Source organism: Panthera leo, chromosome A1 (genome assembly GCF_018350215.1).
Source record: "Panthera leo isolate Ple1 chromosome A1, P.leo_Ple1_pat1.1, whole genome shotgun sequence".
In the NCBI taxonomy this organism is placed as follows: Eukaryota; Metazoa; Chordata; class Mammalia; order Carnivora; family Felidae; genus Panthera; species Panthera leo.
The window spans coordinates 88,062,947-88,084,903 of NC_056679.1; the positions used below are offsets into that span (position 1 = coordinate 88,062,947).

General features: G+C 57.2%; 1 protein-coding gene across 1 annotated transcript in view; it reads right to left on the reverse strand.

The window, feature by feature from the left end:
* The window catches only part of OBSCN (obscurin, cytoskeletal calmodulin and titin-interacting RhoGEF), a 159,294-nt gene that overhangs the window by 57,052 nt on the left and 80,285 nt on the right, over positions 1-21,957 (reverse strand). Inside the window, exons 31-48 of the mRNA XM_042931633.1 lie at positions 20,737-21,009; positions 19,872-20,138; positions 19,462-19,728; positions 18,308-18,580; positions 17,728-17,994; positions 16,690-16,956; positions 16,339-16,602; positions 15,756-16,019; positions 13,122-13,385; positions 12,517-12,780; positions 9,331-9,594; positions 5,702-5,965; positions 4,299-4,562; positions 2,895-3,158; positions 2,313-2,579; positions 1,297-1,563; positions 920-1,192; positions 197-469 (exon numbers count right to left, since the gene is read on the reverse strand). Of these exons, the coding sequence (XP_042787567.1) occupies positions 197-469; positions 920-1,192; positions 1,297-1,563; positions 2,313-2,579; positions 2,895-3,158; positions 4,299-4,562; positions 5,702-5,965; positions 9,331-9,594; positions 12,517-12,780; positions 13,122-13,385; positions 15,756-16,019; positions 16,339-16,602; positions 16,690-16,956; positions 17,728-17,994; positions 18,308-18,580; positions 19,462-19,728; positions 19,872-20,138; positions 20,737-21,009 (4,806 nt within the window). The remainder of the gene's footprint in view (positions 1-196; positions 470-919; positions 1,193-1,296; positions 1,564-2,312; positions 2,580-2,894; positions 3,159-4,298; positions 4,563-5,701; positions 5,966-9,330; positions 9,595-12,516; positions 12,781-13,121; positions 13,386-15,755; positions 16,020-16,338; positions 16,603-16,689; positions 16,957-17,727; positions 17,995-18,307; positions 18,581-19,461; positions 19,729-19,871; positions 20,139-20,736; positions 21,010-21,957) is intronic.

Consider the following 21,957-nt stretch of genomic DNA (forward strand, 5'->3'; position numbering starts at 1 on the left):
CTGTCAGGGGTGCCTCCCAGCACCCCATCCCACTTCCTCAACACAAGCATGTGGGGCACCCCTCCATCACACCTCCACTGTCCCCAAGTCACCCTTCACAGGGCCGCTTCCCCACCCGTCCCTCAGACCCGGGGACAGGGACCCCGGCATTTGTCTCTGGCATACAGAGGGCTTGAACTTGTGTGGCACCCGTTACCTCGGACAGTGAGCTGGGCAGAGGATGTGTGGGCGCCCACGTGGAAGGAGACGGTGCCCGCATCCTCAGGGGTCACACCCTTCAGCCGCAGCGTGTGGGTGCGGCCACCCCGCACAGCCAGCTCTGTCACCTCGTTGTTCTGCAGTGGGAGGCCCTGGAGGTGCCACTCCACAGCCGTGGCCCCAGCCCGTGACACCTCACAACTGAACTCCACCTCCCCGTCGACCTGCACCTCGGCATCCTCCAGCCCCCGCACAATGGTCACCTCAGGCTCTGGGGGGTGTAGGCGATGGGGTCCCTTTACCAGCCACACCAGTGCACTAGGCCCACCTCCCACTCCCCTCCTCCAGCAAGTCTTCTTGAACATCCTCCCACTCTCCCCCTGCCACAGCCTCTATTTGCCATGCACCACCTTTGTCTCCATGACACTTAAGTCTGGGCACTCAGAAGAAGCAGAGGGGTTGTGGGGTGGGGGGCTGCCTCTGTCCACCCCCACCCTGTGGCCAACCCCAGCAGGGAGGCAAGCCCTTCAGGAAGTCCCAGGACATGCTGTCCCTCTGCATGCTGAGGCCACCCACACCAGAGTGAGCAGAAAGGAGAAGAGCCTGTAACTGCAAAGGCCTCAGAGCCACGTCCAGAGGGGTGCTTGGCCCTAGTGGGTGCCAGGCCAGGTGTTCCCCCAGGGCAGCTACCGGGGCAGTGGGTGTGGCATGGATGGCTCACCTTTGACCATGACAGAAGCCATGGTTTTCTGACCACCGGCCATGCAGACGTACTCGCCCGTGTCCTTGGCCTCCAGCCCATGGATCAGCAGCTCGCACATGGTCCCCACACGCCGTATCTCATACTTGGGACTCACATGCAGCTCCACACCCTCCTTGAGCCACTGCACTGGGACTCTAGGCTCTGCCTCACTCAGCTGGCAGCGTAGCCGGGCCACACTGCCGGCCTCCTGCTCCATGCTCTGCAGCTCCATCTGGAATGTGGGCCTAGGGGCTGGGGGGCCAGGGAGGGGTGCTTAGGGCTGATGAGCACAGTGCCCACTGCTCCCAGGGTGGGGGTGAGACCCCAGGGAGGGCAGGAGCCGCTGGGCAGCTCACCTCGGACAGAGAGGCTGGCCGTGCTCTGTGCGTGGCCCGTGTCACAGGTGTAGTGGCCAGCATCCTCCTGCTCAGTGCGGTGCACCCACAGCTCGGCAGCCCTTCCCTCCTGCACCATCTGGTACTTGGCACAAGGGAAGAGCTGCAGGGAGTCCTTGCGCCACTCCACGCTAGCACCCTCTTGGCTCAGCTCACAGTGCAGGTGGGCAGTGGCACCTTCATCCACCTCCTGGGCCTGCAGCTCCCGGAGAAAGCGCACCGGTGCAGCTACAGGGAAGCAGGGCAGCATGAGGGCAGGTGCAGTGAGGACAGGTGCAGGGGCAGCTATGGGAGTGCAGGGAGACCACAGGGGTGCAGTTATGGGAATGCAGGGAGAGACCATGGGAGTGCAGTTATAGCAGTGCAGGGAGAGACACGGGGTGCAGTTATGGGGGTGCAGAGAGACCACGGGTACACCTATGAGGTGCAGGGGGACCAAGGGTGCAGCTATAGGAGTGCAGGGGGACCAAGGGTGCAGCTATGGGGTGCAGGGAGACCACGGGTACAGCTATGGGGTGCAGGGGGATCATGAGGGTGCAGCTATGGGAGTGCAGGGAGACCACAGAAACAACTATGGGGTGCAGGGGGACCATGAGGGTGCAGCTATGGGAGTGCAGGTAGAGACCACGGGGGTGCAGCTATGGGAGTGCAGGGAGAGACCACAGGAGTGCAGCTGTGGAGTGCAGGGAGACCACAGGGGCACAGCTGTGGGGATTAGGGAGAAAGTGAGGGCAAGACCCAGGGTTCCCACAAGGGTGCATGGGGGAATCACAGGGGTGTGGCTGCAGGGGGTAGGGGTAACCTCAGGGGCTCAGCTACCAAGGTAGGAATCATGGGGGCTGAGGCTCCCACCAGGCCTGATATGTCTACAGAAGCTCCTATCCCCCAAGGGACTCCCAGGGAGGCGCTGCATCCCAGAGGCCCAACGCAAAGCACAAGGGACTTGCCCCTGGGACAGGTGTTGCCTTGGGGCCCACCTGTAACGGTGAGGGCAGCACTGGTGGCTTGGGGTCCACAGGCACAAGTGTACTCGCCCGCGTCCTCTCTGCGCAGGTCCCACAGCACGAGCTCCGCAGTGTAGCCCCGCTGCCGAGGCTCCCAGCGCCCATCAGCCTGCAGCTCCAGGCCACCCTTGCTCCAGACCACAGCAGCATTGGGCTGGGAAAGCTCACACCTCAGTGTGGCCGAGGCACCCTCCTCAGCCTGCACGCTCCTGAGTGGCTCTCTGAATACCACCTGTGGGGCTGCAGGGAAGCGGTGCAGAGGGGAGACACAGTCAGCCCAAAGGGGAGCACCCACACCCAGCTAGGCCCAATGAGGGCAGGAAAGCTGGACAGGTTGGGGTAAGGTGGGAGGGGGACACCAGGTGGAGATTCTACCCCACCAGCAGGATGACCACGTGAGGCCACGAGGATGGGGGTCAGTGAGCAGACTAAAACGACTGGCCAAGTGAGTGGACACGGCACAGAGCAGGTAAGAGCTCCTGACACAGTGGTGATGCACAGACATATACAAGGACAGGCATGCGTGCAGTCCACCTGGCCACACACAGTCTTTACCCCTGACGGTCACCGTGGCTGACGTTCTCTCCTGCCCGCACACACACGAGTACTCCCCGGCATCTGCCACGGCCAGGTCGCGGATCTCCAGCTCACACACCGTCCCATCCTGTCTCAGGCTCACTCTGTCCCCGGCTCTGAGGGTCTCAGACCCCTTCTTCCACTCCACGGGGACCGCCTTGCTAAGCTCACAGCGCAGTGTGGCCGTAGCCCCTTCTGTGGCCTCTTCCTTCCTCAGGCTCTTTGTGAATTTGGCGGGCAGGGCTGGGGAGAGCCAAGGATCAGGAGGACTCCAGGCTGTCTCGAGGACTCTATGTCCAGGACGAGACACCCACAAGCACCACACAAACTGCCCAGAGCCAAAGCAAGAATGAGTGAATGGAGCACAGAGTGGGTGAGGAAACAGTCCAGGAAAGGCAAACACAAGCCTGGACACAGACACCAGAACAAATACTTGACAAGGAGATGGAGGCTGGGAGTTCCCAGGGGGACACAGCTGGAGAGACACAGATGCTCACAGAGTCTGACAGGGAGAAGGTGGTGATAATGGACAACATGCAGACACCAAGACATTGGCCCACGTGGCCACACATGATCTTTACCCTTGACAGTAAGCATGGCCGATGTCCTCTCCTGCCCGCACACACACGAGTACTCCCCGGCATCCTCCATGGCCACACCACAGATCTCCAGCTCACACATGTGTCCGTCCTGCCTCAGGCTGATTCTGTCCCCAGCTCTGAGGGTGTCAGAGCCCTTCCTCCACTCCACAGGGGATGCCTTGCTTAACTCACAGTGTAGCTTTGCCGTGGCCCCTTCCGTGGCCTCTTCCTTTCTCAGGCTCTTTGTGAACTTGGCAGGCACGGCTGGGGATGGTCAGAAAGACACAGACACAATCACAGTCTCTGAACACATGGATGAGAAAAGACACTAACAGCACAGAAAAGACAGAAACCAAACTGGACATGGGCCATGTGCTGGATGTGCAGAGCACACACTGTGGGTTGTGGCTTCCCTCAGACCGGCTTATATACAGCGTGGCTGTGGCCTCTTTGATGGTTCATCAAGCCTCATACTTTGTATGACTCTGGCTAGCATGGCAAAAGAGTCGGACACAGAATGGAGAATTGTTGAGGGCAGGACACAGTAGCACAGAGGACAAGACAGACTCCCACAGGACAACAGAACTACCAGGGACTGAGAGGTCAAAAGTGGCTTGGATGCTGGCTTCTCTTGGTTCATACAATCACCCAGGGAAGGGGAGACATTTCACGAAGTACCAGTGGAGGGTGACATCAGAGAATGTGAGAGAGAAAGAACGTGAACATGGAATGAGTGCACATGGACATCACGAGTCACTTGGACACTAGATCACAGCTCTGCTTGGCCACACACAGTCTTTACCCCTGACGGTCACCGTGGCTGACGTTCTCTCCTGCCCGCACACACACGAGTACTCCCCGGCATCTGCCACGGCCAGATCGCGGATCTCCAGCTCACACACCGTCCCATCCTGTCTCAGGCTCACTCTGTCCCCGGCTCTGAGGGTCTCAGACCCCTTCTTCCACTCCACGGGGACCGCCTTGCTCAGCTCACAGCGCAGCGTGGCCGTGGCCCCTTCCATGGCCTCTTCCTTCCTCAGGCTCTTTGTGAACTTGGCGGGCAGGGCTGGGGAGAGCCAAGGATCAGGAGGACTCCAGGCTGTCTCGAGGACTCTATGTCCAGGACGAGACACCCACAAGCACCACACAAACTGCCCAGAGCCAAAGCAAGAATGAGTGAATGGAGCACAGAGTGGGTGAGGAAACAGTCCAGGAAAGGCAAACACAAGCCTGGACACAGACACCAGAACAAATACTTGACAAGGAGATGGAGGCTGGGAGTTCCCAGGTGGACACAGCTGGAGAGACACAGATGCTCAAAGAGTCTGACAGGGAGAAGGTGGTGATAACGGACAACATGCAGACACCAAGACATTGGCCCACGTGGCCACACATGATCTTTACCCTTGACAGTCAGCATGGCCGATGTCCTCTCCTGCCCGCACACACACGAGTACTCCCCGGAATCCTCCATGGCCAGACCACTGATCTCCAGCTCACACACAGTCCTATCCTGCCTCAGGCTGACTCTGTCCCCAGCTCTGAGGGTCTTGGACCCCTTTCTCCACTCCACAGGGGCCACCTTGCTCAGCTCACAGCGCAGCGTGGCCGTGGCCCCTTCCGTGGCCTCTTCCTTCCTCAGGCTCTTTGTGAACTTGGCCGGCACAGCTGGGGATGGTCAGAAAGACACAGACACAATCACAGTCTCTGACCACTTAGACGAGACAGGACATGAACAGCACAGAGAACATACAAACAAAACTCGATGTGGGCCACATGCTGGGTGTGCTTGTGGGTTGTAGCTTGTGGGTTGTGGCTTCCCTCAGACTGGCTTATGTAAAGTGTTGCCATGGCCTCTTTGGTGGCTCCTCTAGCCTCATACTTTGTATGACTCTGTCTAGCCCAGCTGGGGAGTCAGACACAAAATTGAGCATTGTTGAGGGCAGGACACGATACCACAGAGGACAACACAGACTCCCACAGGACAACAAGATGAGATGTGACCAAGGGGTATATGTGGCTGGGATTCTGGCTTCTTATGGTTCACACAACAACCCAGGAAGGGAGATATACCACGGAGTAATGGGTATAGGGTGACCCCAGAAATTGTGAAAAAGAATGTGAACAGGGAATGAGAGCACATGGACATCGCAAAGTAAGCTGGACACTGGATCACAGTTCCGCTTGGCCACACACGGTCTTTACCCTGGATGGTCAAAGTGGCTGATGTCCTTTCCTGCCCACACACACACGAGTACTCCCCGGCATCCTCCACAGCCAGGTCACGGATCTCCAGCTCACATGCTGTCCCATCCTGCCTCAGGCTGACTCTGGCCCCAGCTCTGAGGGTCTCAGAGCCCTTCATCCACTCCACGGGGACCGCCTTGCTCAGCTCACAACGCAGCATGGCTGTGGCCCCTTCTGTGGCCTCTTCATTCCTCAGGCTCTTTGTGAACTTGGCAGGCATGGCTGGGGATGGTCAGAAAGACACAGACACAATCACAGTCTCTGAACACATGGATAAGACAAGACACTAACAGCACAGAAAAGACAGAAACCAAACTAGACATGCGCCATGTGCTTGCTGGGTGTGCCAAGCACACACTGTGGGTTGTGGCTTCCCTCAGACCGGCTTATGTACAGCGTGGCCGTGGCCTCTTTGATGGTTCATCAAGCCTCATACTTTGTATGACTCTGGCAGCATGGCAGGAGAGTCGGACACAGAATGGAGAATTGTTGAGGGCAGGACACAGTAGCACAGAGGACAAGACAGACTCCCACAGGACAACAGAACTACCAGGGACTGAGAGGTCAAAAGTGGCTTGGATGCTGGCTTCTCTTGGTTCATACAACCACCCAGGGAAGGGGAGACATTTCACGAAGTACCAGTGGAGGGTGACATCAGAGAATGTGGGAGAGAAAGAACGTGAACATGGAATGAGTGCACATGGACATCACGAGTCACTTGGACACTAGATCACAGCTCTGCTTGGCCACACACAGTCTTTACCCCTGACGGTCACCGTGGCTGACGTTCTCTCCTGCCCGCACACACACGAGTACTCCCCGGCATCTGCCACAGCCAGGTCGCGGATCTCCAGCTCACACACCATCCCATCCTGTCTCAGGCTCACTCTGTCCCCGGCTCTGAGGGTCTCAGACCCCTTCTTCCACTCCACGGGGACCGCCCTGCTCAGCTCACAGCACAGCGTGGCCGTTGCCCCTTCCATGGCCTCTTCCTTCCTCAGGCTCTTTGTGAACTTGGCGGGCAGGGCTGGGGAGAGCCAAGGATCAGGAGGACTCCAGGCTGTCTCGAGGACTCTATGTCCAGGACGAGACACCCACAAGCACCACACAAACTGCCCAGAGCCAAAGCAAGAATGAGTGAATGGAGCACAGAGTGGGTGAGGAAACAGTCCAGGAAAGGCAAACACAAGCCTGGACACAGACACCAGAACAAATACTTGACAAGGAGATGGAGGCTGGGAGTTCCCAGGGGGATACAGCTGGAGACACACATATGTCCACGGAGTCTGACAGGGAGATGGTGATGACATAGCAACAATATGCAACACCAAGACATTGGCCCACGTGGCCACACATGATCTTTACCCTTGACAGTCAGCGTGGCTGATGTCATCTCCTGCCCGCACACACATGAGTACTCCCCGGCATCCACCACAGCCAGGCCACGGATCTCCAGCTCACACACGTTTCCTTCCTGCCTCAGGCTGACTCTGTCCCCAGCTCTGAGGGTCTTGGACCCCTTCCTCCACTCCACGGGGGCCACCTTGCTTAACTCACAGCACAGCTTTGCTGTGGCCCCTTCCGTGGCCTCTTCCTTCTTCAGGCTCTTTGTGAACTTGACAGGCAGGCCTGGGGATGGTCAGAAAGACACAGACATGATCACTGTCTGAGCACTTAGACAAGACACGACATGAACAGCGAAGGGAACACACAAATCCAACTGGGCATGGGCTAAATGCTAGGTGTGCTAAATGTGCTGTGTGTTGTGGTTTCCCTCAGCCCAGCCTGTGCACAATGTGGCTGTGGCCTCTTCTGTGGCTCCTCAGGCCTCATACTTTTTATGACTCTGGCCAGCATGGTTGGGAAACAGCCAAGAAGCAGGGAGCTCAGTAGGCTCTCTGGGCACTTGTGTCCAAGATGGTACCCACACAAGGATCCCACAACTGCAGAGGGCCATGGGGCTTATGAGATACACATGCACCAACAGGAGGGGGCAAATGGCCTTGCAGAAACAAGGGGCACAAGGACTGACACCAACAGCAGGACATGTGCTGGATAACAATAAGGATCCAGGAGACCCTGAAACCACAGTTGAATAGAGACAAATGCCCACGAGTCCTACACAGAAGATGGTGATATGGTGACAATGTGCCCACATCGAGCCACTGGTCCACATGGTCACAAATGGTTTTTACCCCTGACAGTCAGCGTGGCTGAAATTCTTTCCTGTCCGCACACACACAAGTACTCCCCGGTGTCTGCTAAGGCCAGGTCACAGATCTCCAGCTCACACACCATCCCATCCTGTCTCAGGCTCACTCTGTCCCTCGCTCTGAGGGTCTTGGGCCCCTTCCTCCACTCCACGGGGACCACCTTACTCAGCTCACAGTGCATAATGGCTGTAGCCCCTTAGGTGGCCTCTTCCTTCCTCAGGGTCTTTGTGAACTTGGCGGGCAGGGCTGGGGAGAGCCAAGGAGGACTCCAGGCTCTCTTGGGGACTCTATGTCCAGGACAAGACACCCACAAGCACCACACAAACTGCCCAGGGACACAACACGAATGAGTGAATGGAGCACAGAGTGGGTGAGGAAACAGTCCAGGAGAGGCAAACACAAGCCTGGACACAGATACCAGAACAAATACTTGACAAGGAGATGGAGGCTTGGAGTTCCCAGGGGGACACAGCTGGAGACACACAGATGCCCACAGTCTGACAGGGAGAAGGTGGCAATAATGGACAACATGCAGACACCAAGACACTGGCCCACGTGGCCACACATGATCTTTACCCTTGACAGTCAGCATGGCCATTGTCCTCTCCTGCCCGCACACACATGAGTACTCCCCAGCATCCTCCATGGCCAGACCACGGATCTCCAGCTCACACATGTTTCCGTCCTGCCTCAGACTGACTCTGTCCCCAGCTCTGAGGGTCGCGGACCCCTTCCTCCACTCCACAGGGGATGCCTTGCTTAACTCACAGTGTAGCTTTGCTGTGGCCCCTTCTGTGACCTCTTCCTTTCTCAGGCTCTTTGTGAACTTGGCGGGCACAGCTGGGGATGGTCAGAAAGACACAGACACAGTCACGATCTCTGAGCACATGGACAAGACAGGACACAAGCAACACAGAAAAGACAAAGAAATGGACACAGGCCATGTGCTAAGTGTGTTGAGCACACACTGTGGGTTGTGGTTTCCCTCAGGCTGTCCTGTGCACAGTATGGCCATGGCCTCTTTGGTTGCTCCTCAAGCTTCATAATGTGTATGACTCTGGCTAGCACAGCTGGCGAGTCAGACACAGGACAGAGGATTGGTAAGGGCCGGACACAATAGCACAGAGGACAAGACAGAGTCCCATGGGACAACAGGACCAGCAGTGACCAAGGAGTGGGTAAGTGACTGGGATGCTGTCTTCCGGTGGTTCACACAAAAGCCCAGGAAGGGGAGAGATTCGATGGAGTAACAAGGGAGGTGACACCAGAGAATGTGAGAGAGAAAGAACGTGAAAACAGAATGAGTGCAGATGGATGTCATGAAGTCAACTGGACACCAGATCACAGCTCTGCTTGGCTGCATGTGGTCTTTACCCCTGATGGTCAGCATGGCCGACGTCCTCTCCTGCCCACACATGCATGAGTACTCTCCAGCATCTGCCACGGCCAGGCCACAGATCTTCAGCTCACACATGGTCCCATCCTGCCTCAGGCTCACTCTGTCTCCAGCTCTGAGGGTCTTGGACCCCTTCCTCCACTGCACAGGGGCTGCCTTGCTCAGCTCACAGTTCAGTGTGGCTGTGTCCCCTTCCATGGCTTCCTGGGTCTTCAGATTTTGGATGAACTGAGCAGGCAGTGCTGTGGAGGGTCAGATGGATAGAAGTCATCAATCCCTCTGGAGGATTTGGGGCATGACGTGAACATTCAGGATCAACAAAGCAGAAGTATGGAGGAGGACAGGCAGATCAGCTCATGTTCGACTGCAATGGCCTCTGGCATCTTGCCCTGAGGGGCATTTTACCCAGGGACTGCCTCTTTCCAGGTGTCATATCTTCTCAATATCCTCATACCCCGACCTTTCGTACTAGCCCAGCTCTGGCCTCACCTGCACTGAGCTTGAAGCCAGGCTCCTCCCACTCACACATGACATTATGGCTCTTTCATGGAAGAATGCCCATGAGGCACCTCGTGGCCATGACATTCACTGCTCCACTGCTGCTTCTCACCCCATGTTTCCCAGCCAAAGCAGGGCATCCATCTCTTGCTGCCCACACCTGGGTTCATTGCACACTATCCCCACCCACACTAGGCCCTCTCTGCTCCACCTCACATGTTCTTGTCCAGACTCCACCAGACACTCACTCTCCTGCTCAGATTTCCAAGACTATGATGGATGCAGCCATGGCCTTTTAACCACCCCCCTGGGCCCTTGTCACCTGAATTCCAACTGTAGGCACAATTAGGTCCAAAAGTTACAGGTGACCAGTGTCCACCCTAGTCACACCATGTTGTGGGGTGACCTCCGTACCCCAAATTCATGTCAAGGCCCCAGGGGGCCTCAGAACAGGGCTGGAGATGGAGTCTTTAAAGAGGTGGTTAAGGTAAAAGGGGGTCACTAGGGTGGGCCCTGATCTTATATGACTGGATCCCTATCAGAAGAGGACATTGGGACACACGCACACACACACACACACACAGAGGGACAGCTACGTGAAGACACAGGACATGAGAAGGCAGTCATCTGCAAGCCAATGAGAGGACTCTGGAGGAACCAGCCCTGCCCTGACTGGATCCCAGACTCCAGCCTCCAGGACTGGGAGACTACACATTTTCAATGTCAAGGTCACTTCTCTATATCTCAGTCATGCCTGTTTTGATAGCAGGAGCAGTTCCTGCCATAACAAAGACCTCAAGTTCTAGAACCAGCTTTGGAACTGATGTTGAGTGAAGGCTGGGTTTTGACAGACAGCCGGATAGATCTAGATTGCCTGGAGTAGATCATGGGAGCAGGGGTCAGTATAGGTATTATGGCACTTCTGGTGAGGCCCAAATCAGCAATGAGAAACAGCTGACTGGACACTTGCAGGAAAAGTAGTATCTGTAGGAAGTAGCAAGGAACCTGGATGAATTCTGCCCAGTCTGTGGGTGGATGAATTCTGCCCAGAATCTGTGGAAGGTGGGCCTTGTGAGCAGTGAACTTGCACTGGTTAGCTGAGAGATCTCCAAGAAGAGAGTTGAGGGAGCAGCCTGATTTCTTCTCACTCCTTGTGGTGAAACACAGGTAAGAGCAGGGCAGAAGCCGGGAACAGAGATGGGGTTGCCCAGGCAGGGTGTGCGGAAGGCTGGTCTGATGAGCCACACTCCTGAGAGCTGCATGGGAGACCAACAAAGTTTTGGAGAGCATGCAGAAATGCTACAGCCACGCCTGAATCAGAGAGGCGAAGGCTGAAATGGAGGAAACCATCAGACTTCCAGGGGTCCTATGGGATGCACCCATGGAGCTGCCCAGCTGTGGACACGTATCACTCGTCAAGAAGAGCAAAGGAGGAAAGCAAGGGAAATTCAGAGGCTGCAGGGCTGCCACAGCATGGAATCCACAGGCCAGGCCACATCTACCCACGGCCCACGGCACCACTTGTGGGCCCAGAGGACAGAGCATTGAGCCAGAGGCTCCTTGTCCAGCCTTAAAATCCAGGAGTCTTTCCTGCCCAGTGTCGTGCCTCCAGGGACCAGGGACCTCTTCCCTCATTTCCGTTTCTCCCCTTCAGAACAGGAATGCGTATCTGGTACATGTCCTGCGGCTGCGTTTGGGAGGTGTGCAGTCTGACCTCGCAGGTTCACAGCTGAGAGGAAGCCACCTTGAGTGTCACCCAAACCTGGTGCACATGCTTCCATCACACTCTGGATTCTGTGGTGACACTGGACTCAGGTAAGGCTTTGGAGCCTTGGGGACAGGGTGTGCATATGCTGCACGTGGGAAGGACATGCATTTCCAGGGATGTAAGAGGGCAGAGTGTCACGCACAGACTTGTCCCACCAGCAAATTGTATCCTGGAGTTGTGCCCCTGAGACCTCAGAATATGAGCACATATGGAAATATGATTACCTTTCAGAGGGGTAATTAGGGTAAAGAAAGTCACTGGGCGGGTCATTATCTAATCATGCTGGCATCCTAACAAGAGGGGATCAGGACACAAATAAAGGGACAGCCACGTGAGGACATGGGAGGAGACAATGTGTACACTCTAAGGACGGATGCTGCTGGGTCCCAACACCTGGATTCAGACTTCCAGCCACTACGAGTGTGGGACCCGTGACAGTGTTTGTCCTGCAGCCCAAGCCAAGTGGGACAGAGCCCTTCAGAGGGCAATCAAACCCTGTCACCAGACAAAGGAGGGCCTGGCCTGTCTGGCCACCTTATCCCTGAACACCCCAATGCTGCCCTCAGTCCTCCTTCACACATCCGTCATGTGTGTGACATGCTCCCAGCCCCAAAGCTGGGCCCAGGATGCGTGCCCATCCACAGCCCAATCACAGGCCAGGAGCCCCGGGCCATTCTGCTGGACTGTGATGCCCATCTGTACATGTTTGCCTGGGGGTCCCTGTACCATCCACCCCGGGGCCTGGACAGGACTGACCAGTGTGTTCTTAGTGTGAGACTGTGGGATGCTCCACATGGCTATTGTGTGGTCCTGGAGAGACAGCAACATTGAGAGACACAGGGGAGCAAAGACCAAGAGGCAGGGGGAAGTCACTCAGATGGCCACACACAGTCTTTACCTCTGACGGTCAGTGTGGCTGATGTCCTCTCCTGCTCACACACACATGAGTACTCCCCAGCATCATCCATGGTCAGGCCACGGATCTCCAGCTCACACATGGTCCCGTCCTGCCTCAAGCTGATTCTGTCTCCAGCTCTGAGGGTCTTGGGCCCCTTCCTCCACTCCACAGGGGCCTCCTTGCTCAGCTCACAGTGCAGAGTGGCCGTGGCCCCTTCTGTGGCCTCTTCCTTCCTCAGGCTCTTTGTGAACTTGGCGGGCAGGGCTGGGGAGAGCCAAGGATCAGGAGGACTCCAGACTGTCTCAGGGACTCTATGTCCAGGACAAGACACCCACAAGCACCACACAAACTGCCCAGGACCACAGCACGAATGAGTGAACGGAGCACAGGGTGGATAGGAGGCAAATGACCCAGGAAAGACAGACACAAGCCCAGACACAAACATCAGGACAAATACTGGATGGGGAGATGAAGGCTAGAGTCCCCAGGAGGACACAGCTGGAGAGGCACAGATGCCCACGGAGTCTGACAGGGAGAAGATGGTGACATAGTCACAGTGTGCAGACACCAAGCCACAGGGCCACATGACTACATGCAATCTTTACCTCTGACAGTCAGTGTGGCCAATGTCCTCTCCTGCCCACACACACACGAGTACTCCCCAGCATCCTCCATGGTCAGGCCACGGATCTCCAGCTCACACACGGTCTTGTCCTGCCTCAGGCTGACTCTGTCCCCAGCTCTGAGGGTCTCAGACCCCTTCTTCCACTCCACGGGGGCCACCTTGCTTAACTCACAGCGCAGCTTTGCTGTGGCCCCTTCTGTGGCCTCTTCCTTCCTCAGGCTCTTTGTGAACTTGGCGGGCAGGGCTGGGGAGGAACAAGGTGACACAGAGAGCATCAGACCAAGTAACTTAAGAAGTCAGGATGTGGACACTCAACAATGAAATGCACCCTGGATCAAATAGGAAATCAAAGAATGGACACATGGACACATGGGTGGATCACAGTGTGTGGGGGCTGGGCAGCAAGGAGACAGAGGAGCTGGCATCCACAGTGGACCTCAGGACATGGACACATGCATGGGAATGGTCATAGTGCCCACAGAACAGATAGACATAGTGGCCAACGGGGACATCTGCCAGCATCTTCCATGGTCAATCCTGTCTCAGACTGTACCTGATGCTAGATTCAAGGTCCCAGGTCCCTCATCCACCTCGCATACCCCAGGCTGCCCTGCTTGGACCACATCATGGCCGCAGCCTCTGACAGCTGCTCCCAGACTAGAGGGCACCCATGCTCCATGAGGTCACCCAGTGCTCCTATGGCAAAGATGCTATGTTCGTCCACACAGTTCAAGCACCATAGGGGCCCGGGTGCTCCTAGGATACCCTCGGGATGTGGGGAGTGGCCTCATCCTACCTTGTCTCATCTGCTTCCCTGCAGGAAGTGACCAGGCCCCCATAAGGGCCCCTGAGGACCCTGGTCCCATCAGGGAGCCACCAGCCACACCATGGCAGGGCCTGTACTGAGCCCCTATTCCCAAGGGTCTCGGGCCCCTCGCACCACTGCACAAGTTCCTCCCAGAGACTGCTCAGGCCCCAGGACCTTGGTGTAGGGGTTGTCAGGCCTGAGAGGAGCAGACAGACGCACAGAGAGCAAATGAGAAATGGCCACAGATATCAACCTGGCAACACAGCTGCCTTTTGGAGGCAGGGCCTCGGGGACAGCAGGCAGGATGACCCATGGCAGGCAGCTCCACTGCATAGGGACTCCCACCTGCCCCTCACAGGGCCTGTCATCCCTAACCCCTGGACCAGCCCTCCTGTCCTGCCCTGCATCCTGAATCCCACCATGTCTGAGATGCCCCACTCCCAAAAGACCTCCTGCCAATGCTGTGAGCATACCTACCCACCTGTCAGCATCAGACCTGGACCCCACCTCCACATGGATGTCCCCCTGCCTCCCTGGGCATGGCACACATGACCTTCCCCTCCATCACCCACCACATTCCATCCATACCCACTGTCACCTCCACACCTGCCTCACCTCACCTCCATACCTGCCTCACCTGTCCACACCCACCTCACCTTCCTGACCACCTAACTTCACATCACCTTACCTCATCCATGTCACCTCATCTCCACACCCACCTTACCTCACCTCCATATCCACTTCACCTCTCCACACCCACCTCACCTTCCTCACCCACCTCATCTCACTTTCCACACTCACCCACCTCACCTCCATATCCACCTCACCTGACCTCATCCACCTCAATTCACCTTCCTCACCCACCTCACCCCCACACCTGCCTCACCTCATGTCCACACCTACCTCACCTTCTTGATCTACCTTACCTCACATCACCTCACCTCATCCATCTCACCCCACCTCCACACCACCTCACTTCTACAATCACCTCACCTCACCTCATTTTTCTCATTCACCTCACCTCAACACCCTTCACCTTCACACCCATCCATCCACCTTACCTCAACACCCATCTAATCTCACTTCCACACCTATCACCTCACTTCACTTTATCTCTGTATCTACACCCAGACTTCATGTCACCTCAACTCAACTCACCCCCACACACACAGACCTCCCCTCAACTCACGCTACACACCCAATCTAGCCTCACTTCACTTCACACACTTTCTACATAAACTCACCTCACTCACCCTCCACACCCACCTCACATGATTCACCTCATAGTCTACATCTACCTCACCACATCTTACCTCCAAACCCAACTCATCTCACCTCACCCCACCTCACTCTGCACACCTTGACCTTGCCTCCATCCACCCTCCACATCCACACTTCACCCCCCCACAGCTCTTCCATGTCCCTGCATGTGTTTCCTGGCTCCCCTCCTCAGTCAGCCTCTCAGTATCGCTGCGTTGAGTGCCAAGCTTCGATCTAGTTCCTAGCTCCTCCGCGGCACGTTCCCTCCAGAGAGCTCATGAAGTCTGTAATCCTCAGTTGTAGTGTAGGATGCCCCCCATTTCTCCCTGAGATGTAACCCCCTGAGGGCAGAAAGAACCTTATTCTCTGCAGTTTATTTGGGATGAGCCTCACACAAGCAGATGCTAGAGACTCATGCTGCAGGATGCAGGAGACAGAGGCAGAGAGGCAGAAGGACCCTATGGCAACCAGGGCAAAACAACAGGACATGACACAGCTTTTTGAGACATGGAGACACTGCTCCACATGACCACACAAAGTCCTCACCCCTGACAGTCAGTGTGGCCGACGTCCTCTCCTGCCCGCACACACATGAGTATTCCCCAGCGTCCACCACAGCCAGGTCACAGATCTCCAGCTCACACATGGTCCCATCCTGTCTCAGGCTGACTCTGCCCCCAGCTCTAAGGGTCTCAGACCCTTTCCTCCACTCCACAGGGGCCTCCTTGCTCAGCTCACAGTGCAGAGTGGCTGTGGCCCCTTCCGTGGCATCCTTGCTTCTCAGTCTCCCTATGAACTCAGCAGGCAGGGCTGGGAAGAGTCAGACATAGAAGATCAGACTCTCTGGAGATTTTGGGGGGTGGTGGTACATGACGGGACAGATGACAAGACAGACTTCTACAGAACAACAGGACCAGCAGTGAGCAAAGAGTGGTAAGTGGCTGGGATACTGGCTTCTCACAGTTCATACAACAGCCCAGGAAGGGGAGAGATTCCACAGAGTAACGGGTGGAGGGTGACACCAGAGAATGTGGGAGAGAAAGAACATGAACATGGAATGAGAGCAGATGGACATCACAAAGTCAACTGGACACCAAATCACGACTGCTTGGCCACATGTGGTCTTTACCCCTGACAGTCATCATGGCTGAAGTCCTCTCCTGCCCACACACACACGAGTACTCCCCAGCATCTGCCACGGCCAGGCCACGGATCTCCAGCTCACACATGGTCCCGTCCTGCCTCAGGCTGACTCTGTCCCCGGCTCTCAGGGTCTCAGACCCCTTCCTCCACTCCACGGGAGCCTCCTTGCTCAGCTCACAGCGCAGCGTGGCTGTGGCCCCTTCTGAAGCCTCCTTGCTTCTCAGTCTCCCTATGAACTCAGCAGGCAGGGCTACAACAGGGCCCAACAGGGAATGTCACCTTTGACCTCCCACAGGGATGAAAGGAGCATGTAGGCAAGGCAGGCACGGATGCTTACCCTTCACTGTGAGCATGGCCAAGGTCATCTGGTCCCCGAAGTGGCAGGAGTACTGCCCGGTGTCCTGGGGCCGCAGGTCCCGGACCACCAGCTCCAGTACTGCGCCCTCCTGACGCAGGCTGTACTTGCCTCCGGGCCGCAGAACCTCATCTCCACGGCGCCACTCCACAGGCGCAGCCATGGATGACAGCACACAGCGCAGTGTGGCAGCTCCACCCTCCGGCACCTCCAGGTCCTTCAGCCCCTCACGGAACCGCACCGGCCGTGCTGCAAGCAGGCACAGGCTTGGCTCGACCCCTCCATCCTGCACCCCAGCTGAGGGCCCCTGGGGTTGGGGACAGCTGAGGACACAGCAGCCAGAGGGCTCAGGCAGGCCCACCTCACCCTTTCTACACTGGGGGTTACGGGCAGCGAACTCCAAAACTCTGTCCTCCGGCGGGGGGGGGGGGGAGGCAGGGGCAAACGGTTGGGAAGAGAACTGTGTCCCCCACCCCGATTCATATGCTGGAGCCCCAACCCCCAGAACCTCAGGATGTGACTGTGTTTGGAGATGGAGTCTTTACAGAGGTGATTTCGGTAACCTGAGGTCATTGGGATGGGCCGAATCCCACGTATCTGAGCGATCACATAGGAGCTGAGGACACAGACAGAGAACAAAGCCAGGACATAGGCAGGGGGCGGTGTGTGCAAGCCAAGGAGAGAGGCCTCAGTGGGGAAACAGCCCCGCCCACACCTGCATCTCAGACTTTCCCCTCCAGGACTGGGACACAGTAAATGTCCATGGTTTAGCTGGTCTGTGGATCCATGGTATTTGTCATGTGGCCTATGCTGAGACACTTGGAGATGAACCAAGCCAGGAGGAGGGGACACAGAGATGTCAGAAAACAAGACATAGGAATGAAGCAAGTCAGACACTGCTGGTCAGGAGACACAGGTGGAAGATGGTCAACTCTACCAAAGCAGCAGACACCTGGACATGCACAGGGGGGGCCACAGGCTCCCCCACACAGACAGTAGGACATGAGCCCAGGAACTCACCGTGGACCCTGACAATGGAGCTGCTCCAGGAGCCCCCGGCCTCACACTTGTAGCGCCCACCGTCCTGCACAGTGGTGCCCTTGATGACCAGCTGGGCCCGGTGGCCCTCCTGGCTCAGCTGGCACCGGGCTGATGGCCGCAGGGTCTTTCCATCCTTGGTCCAGCACACGGGGCTGTCTGGGGCGGTAGTCTCACAGACTAAGGTCAGATCCTCCCCCTCTGTGACCGTGGCATCCGTGAGCTCCCGGGAGAAGACACTTGGCTTTTCTGGAGGTGCAGAGGAAAACTCAGGACGTGTGGGCCCCTGCCCCATGAGGTTGGGGTCACAAACGGGCTGCCGGGGATACAGAGCAGGCCTGGCATGGCCCAGCCCACACTTTGGAGACTGAGGGATCAGCTCTGCATACCACATGCCGCAATCACCTTCAAAGAGCCCCACCTCCCCGGGATCTGTGGGCCGGGCACCTTGTCTGTGAGCCCCAGGACCATGCTCTGCACACAGCCAAGATCTGCCTTCTACAAGGCTGCACCCTCAGCCTTATGGACCAGGCCCCATGCCGGCACTGGGCACACAGCCCACCTGTGACCCGAAGGGTGGCTGAGGTCCGCTGGTCCCCTGCCTCAAAGTGGATGGTGCCTGAGTCCTTGAGCGCCAGCTGCCGCAGGGTCAGCACGTGGTAGCCACCTGGCTGAACCTCAATCTCATTGAGCTCATTCGGGTGCAGGGGCGTCTTGTCCAGGAACCAGTGGACAGGCTCGTAGTCGGCAGGGGAGATGCGACAAGAGAAGGTGGCCGAGGAGCCCTCACGCACCTCCATGTCCTCCAGATCCTCCGTGATGAGCACTTTCCGGCCTGCAGGGCACAGACCAGCAAGTCACGGTCCCTTGCAGCCAGCTGCCAAGGGAAAGGGGCACTCCCCAAGACTGGGGGTGGGCTCACGGCTGGACTGAGTAAGGCTCAGAATGATGAAACCCAGAGCACAGCAAATGTATCAGAGCTCAACTATTCACACGTGCGAGTTTTGGCTCCACTGATGAACCCCAAGCCCACTTCTGGGGTCCTTCTCAGAGCACATGGGGTGGGTCAGAGCGAGCCCCCCTCTCCCCAAACTCTTCTCCACACCTGCCTACGTCCATCCCCAAGGTCACAGAATGCAATTAAATCATGGATTAAAAGAAGAAATAGGAGGGCCCCTGGGTGACTCAGTCAGTTAAGCATCCAACCTTGGCTCAGGACATGATCTCACAGCTCCTGGGTTCAAACCCCATGTCTGTGCTGACAGCTCAGAGCCTGTAGCCTGTTTCAGATTCTGTGTCTCCCTCTCTCTCTGCCCCTACCCCATTCATGTTCGCTCGCTCTCTCTCAAAAATGAATAAACATTAAAAAATATTTTTAAAAAAAGAAGAAGTAGGACTGTGAAAACAGTTGTGGCTGTTGCCACACTTTTACTCCTCACACCTGGAGGCATCCCCAGGCCATACTCCCTGCAGAGCCCCGATGTGGGGGCCAGGCACATTCCAGCACACAGGTTCCGAGCAAACAACTGCGTGAATTCATGAGGACACGTGCTCATTCACACTGTGTCCCTTTAGTAGGACCTCAGAGACAATACCACCCAGGGCCAAGCTCCCAGGGATTGGGAAACTGAGGCTGGTCCCTGACAGCCTCCAAGCCCACTTTGAACAAAGCTTACTCCCAACCACACCCCCGGCCAGCATGGCACCGGGCCCTACCTAGCACCAGGAGCCGGGCCTGGGAACAGGCCTGGCTGATGTCACAGGTGTAGGTGTCGCTGTCCGCCTTCTCCAAGGCGCTGATGGTGAGCCTCAGGGTCAGGCCCTCCTGGCTGGGTGCGTGCTTCCCAGAGGCATGCAGCTCTGTGAGGCCCTTGCGCCAGATCACCACAGCTGCGGGACGCTCTGTCTTGCACGTGAACACGGCTGTGCCCTTCTCTTCCACGTGCAGGTCGGTCAGCTCCTCCGTAAACCAGTTGGCCTTTTCTGGGAGGCAGTGGGAAGAAGTGGAGGTTGAGGGCTGTGCAGACCCCATGCCAGCCCCTCTGGACAGGGAACAGCCCCCACCATGGGCAGGGAGGGAGGGACAGAGGCCAGGGGACCCATCCCAGGGTCTCCTGTGGGGTCACCTTCCACACGGAGACTTGCTGTGCTCTTGGAAGCTTCTGTCTCACACGTGTATTCTCCTGAATCCTTGAGCGACACCGCACGGACCACCAGAGTGGCCCAAGTGCCTTCCGTGACCAGGTCATACTTCTGACTCTTGCGAATGGCCTTCCTGTCCTTTAGCCAGCGCACCGGGGTCCCGGCCCGAGACAGCTCACAGCTCATCACCACATCCTCACCTGGAGCAGCCTGCTGGTCTTCTAGAGGCTTCGTGATACCTGCCGGCCTCTCTGAAGAGAGCAGAGAGCAGAACAGCCCCCGTGAGGCATGGCCACACCCCAGCCGTGCTTAGGGTGAGGGCAGGGCAAGCACTACAGAGGTGGAGACCACAGGACCTTCTGGGGCCTCAGGGTCTGGAGTGCAAGAGGCCCCACAGTCACAAGGCAGGGGCCTGGGAGGGGAGATATGAGACCACAGACCCTCACACCTTGGTATCACTCAGAGCCCCAAGACTCAAAGCGTGGCCACCACCATTGCCAGCTGTGAATTGAATATCACCCACCTGCACCAGTATTTATACCAGGTACACAAGCTTAGGAATGCCAATGGCGATTTCACTAGCTCAGTGAGCAGTGAGCCCTAGGGGCCACCATGCTGTCAGACCCCCAACCCTGCTCCTGCCCACAGACTGGAGGCTCTCGCCCCACAGAGAGAGCTCTCTGAGATGACCAGGCACCCCTTGCACCCCAGCAGGTGCTTCTGGGCCTCCAACAGGGGAGCTCCCTGGGGACTGGGGGACTGTCCCCAGAAGCACCATTTCTGGCCCAAGGCCCCACTCCACCCTCAACCCAGTGGAGACAGGCCCCCATCCCTGCACACGGTGCCCACCTCTGATGATGAGGGAGGCCTTGGAGGTGAGGTCCCGCACGGAGAACACCACCTCCCCAGCGTCTCCAGGAACCACATCTTGAACAACCAGGGTGTATTTGCGGCCCTGGCGTGTGGCCCGGAAGCGGCCAGAGCCACCCACTGTCTTCCCGCCAACTGTCCATATGGCCACATCGCTGGGGTTCTCATGGGACAGGACACACTCGAAGGTGCAGCTCTGGCCCTCCGGCACCTCCACCGACTTCAGCCTCTTGGTGATGCCCACGTGCAGGTCTGCGGGCCACGGAAGATGGTGGTCATGCCGGCCAGGCCCTCGGACACCAGCCTCTTAACACTGGCACTGTCAAGCCCGTTGCTGCCTCAGGTCAGACCCCACAAGGGGCAAGACCTCGCTCCCTCCCTCCCCAGTCCCACTCCCCGCTAAGCAAATGTCTCCAGCTGGCCGAACCCTGTTGTATGGATCACAGAGAGCTGTGAGTGTAAACCAGCGTGGCCACCCTCCTATCTGCTACAGAACACTCACTGTGCGGAGAACGTTCACTGTCCATGGTGGTGGCCAGCTCAAAGCTCCAGGAGGTGAAGGACAGGCCCGAATGAAGGAGCCATCCAGCTCCAGAACAAACTCACCATGCTTCCCTGCCCCATTCCCTGTCTCACCTCAAACCCTGGCCAGACCACCAGGGACACATCCCAGGGTGACTGCGGAGCGAGCCTGCCATGCACATGCAGGAGAGAGAATCGGACCAGAGAAGCTGGGCCAGGACAGCAGTGCACACAGGAGGCCAGGCCTAGGCTGACAGTGACTTCTGAAGGGACCGTGTGTTCCAAGCCAGGGGGAAGGGGGGGCAATGCTGCCCTGCTGGCTGTGTAACCCATGGTGCAGCTCAACCTTTCTGAGGCAACTTGATAAACCAGAAACGTGGCCTGCCAACAACCACCTTCACCAGGCTATTCGTGTGGCCTGGAAGTCCTTCCAGAGCATCCTATGCCTGACATCTGGGCCTCTGCCATTAGCCACCCCCAAAATGCGACCTTGACTGTGCTCCCTCTGTGGTTCCCACACCTGCCCACACACATCCCCTGATGCAGATTGAATGTCACTAGCCTGCACTGAATCCCTGGCATCTTGGGACTCTATCACTCATGGCCAGCCCAGTGTCCCTGAGAGCTCTTCTTCTCAACGTCCCTGCCCCACTGTCTGCAACCTAGGTCTCTTAGGGA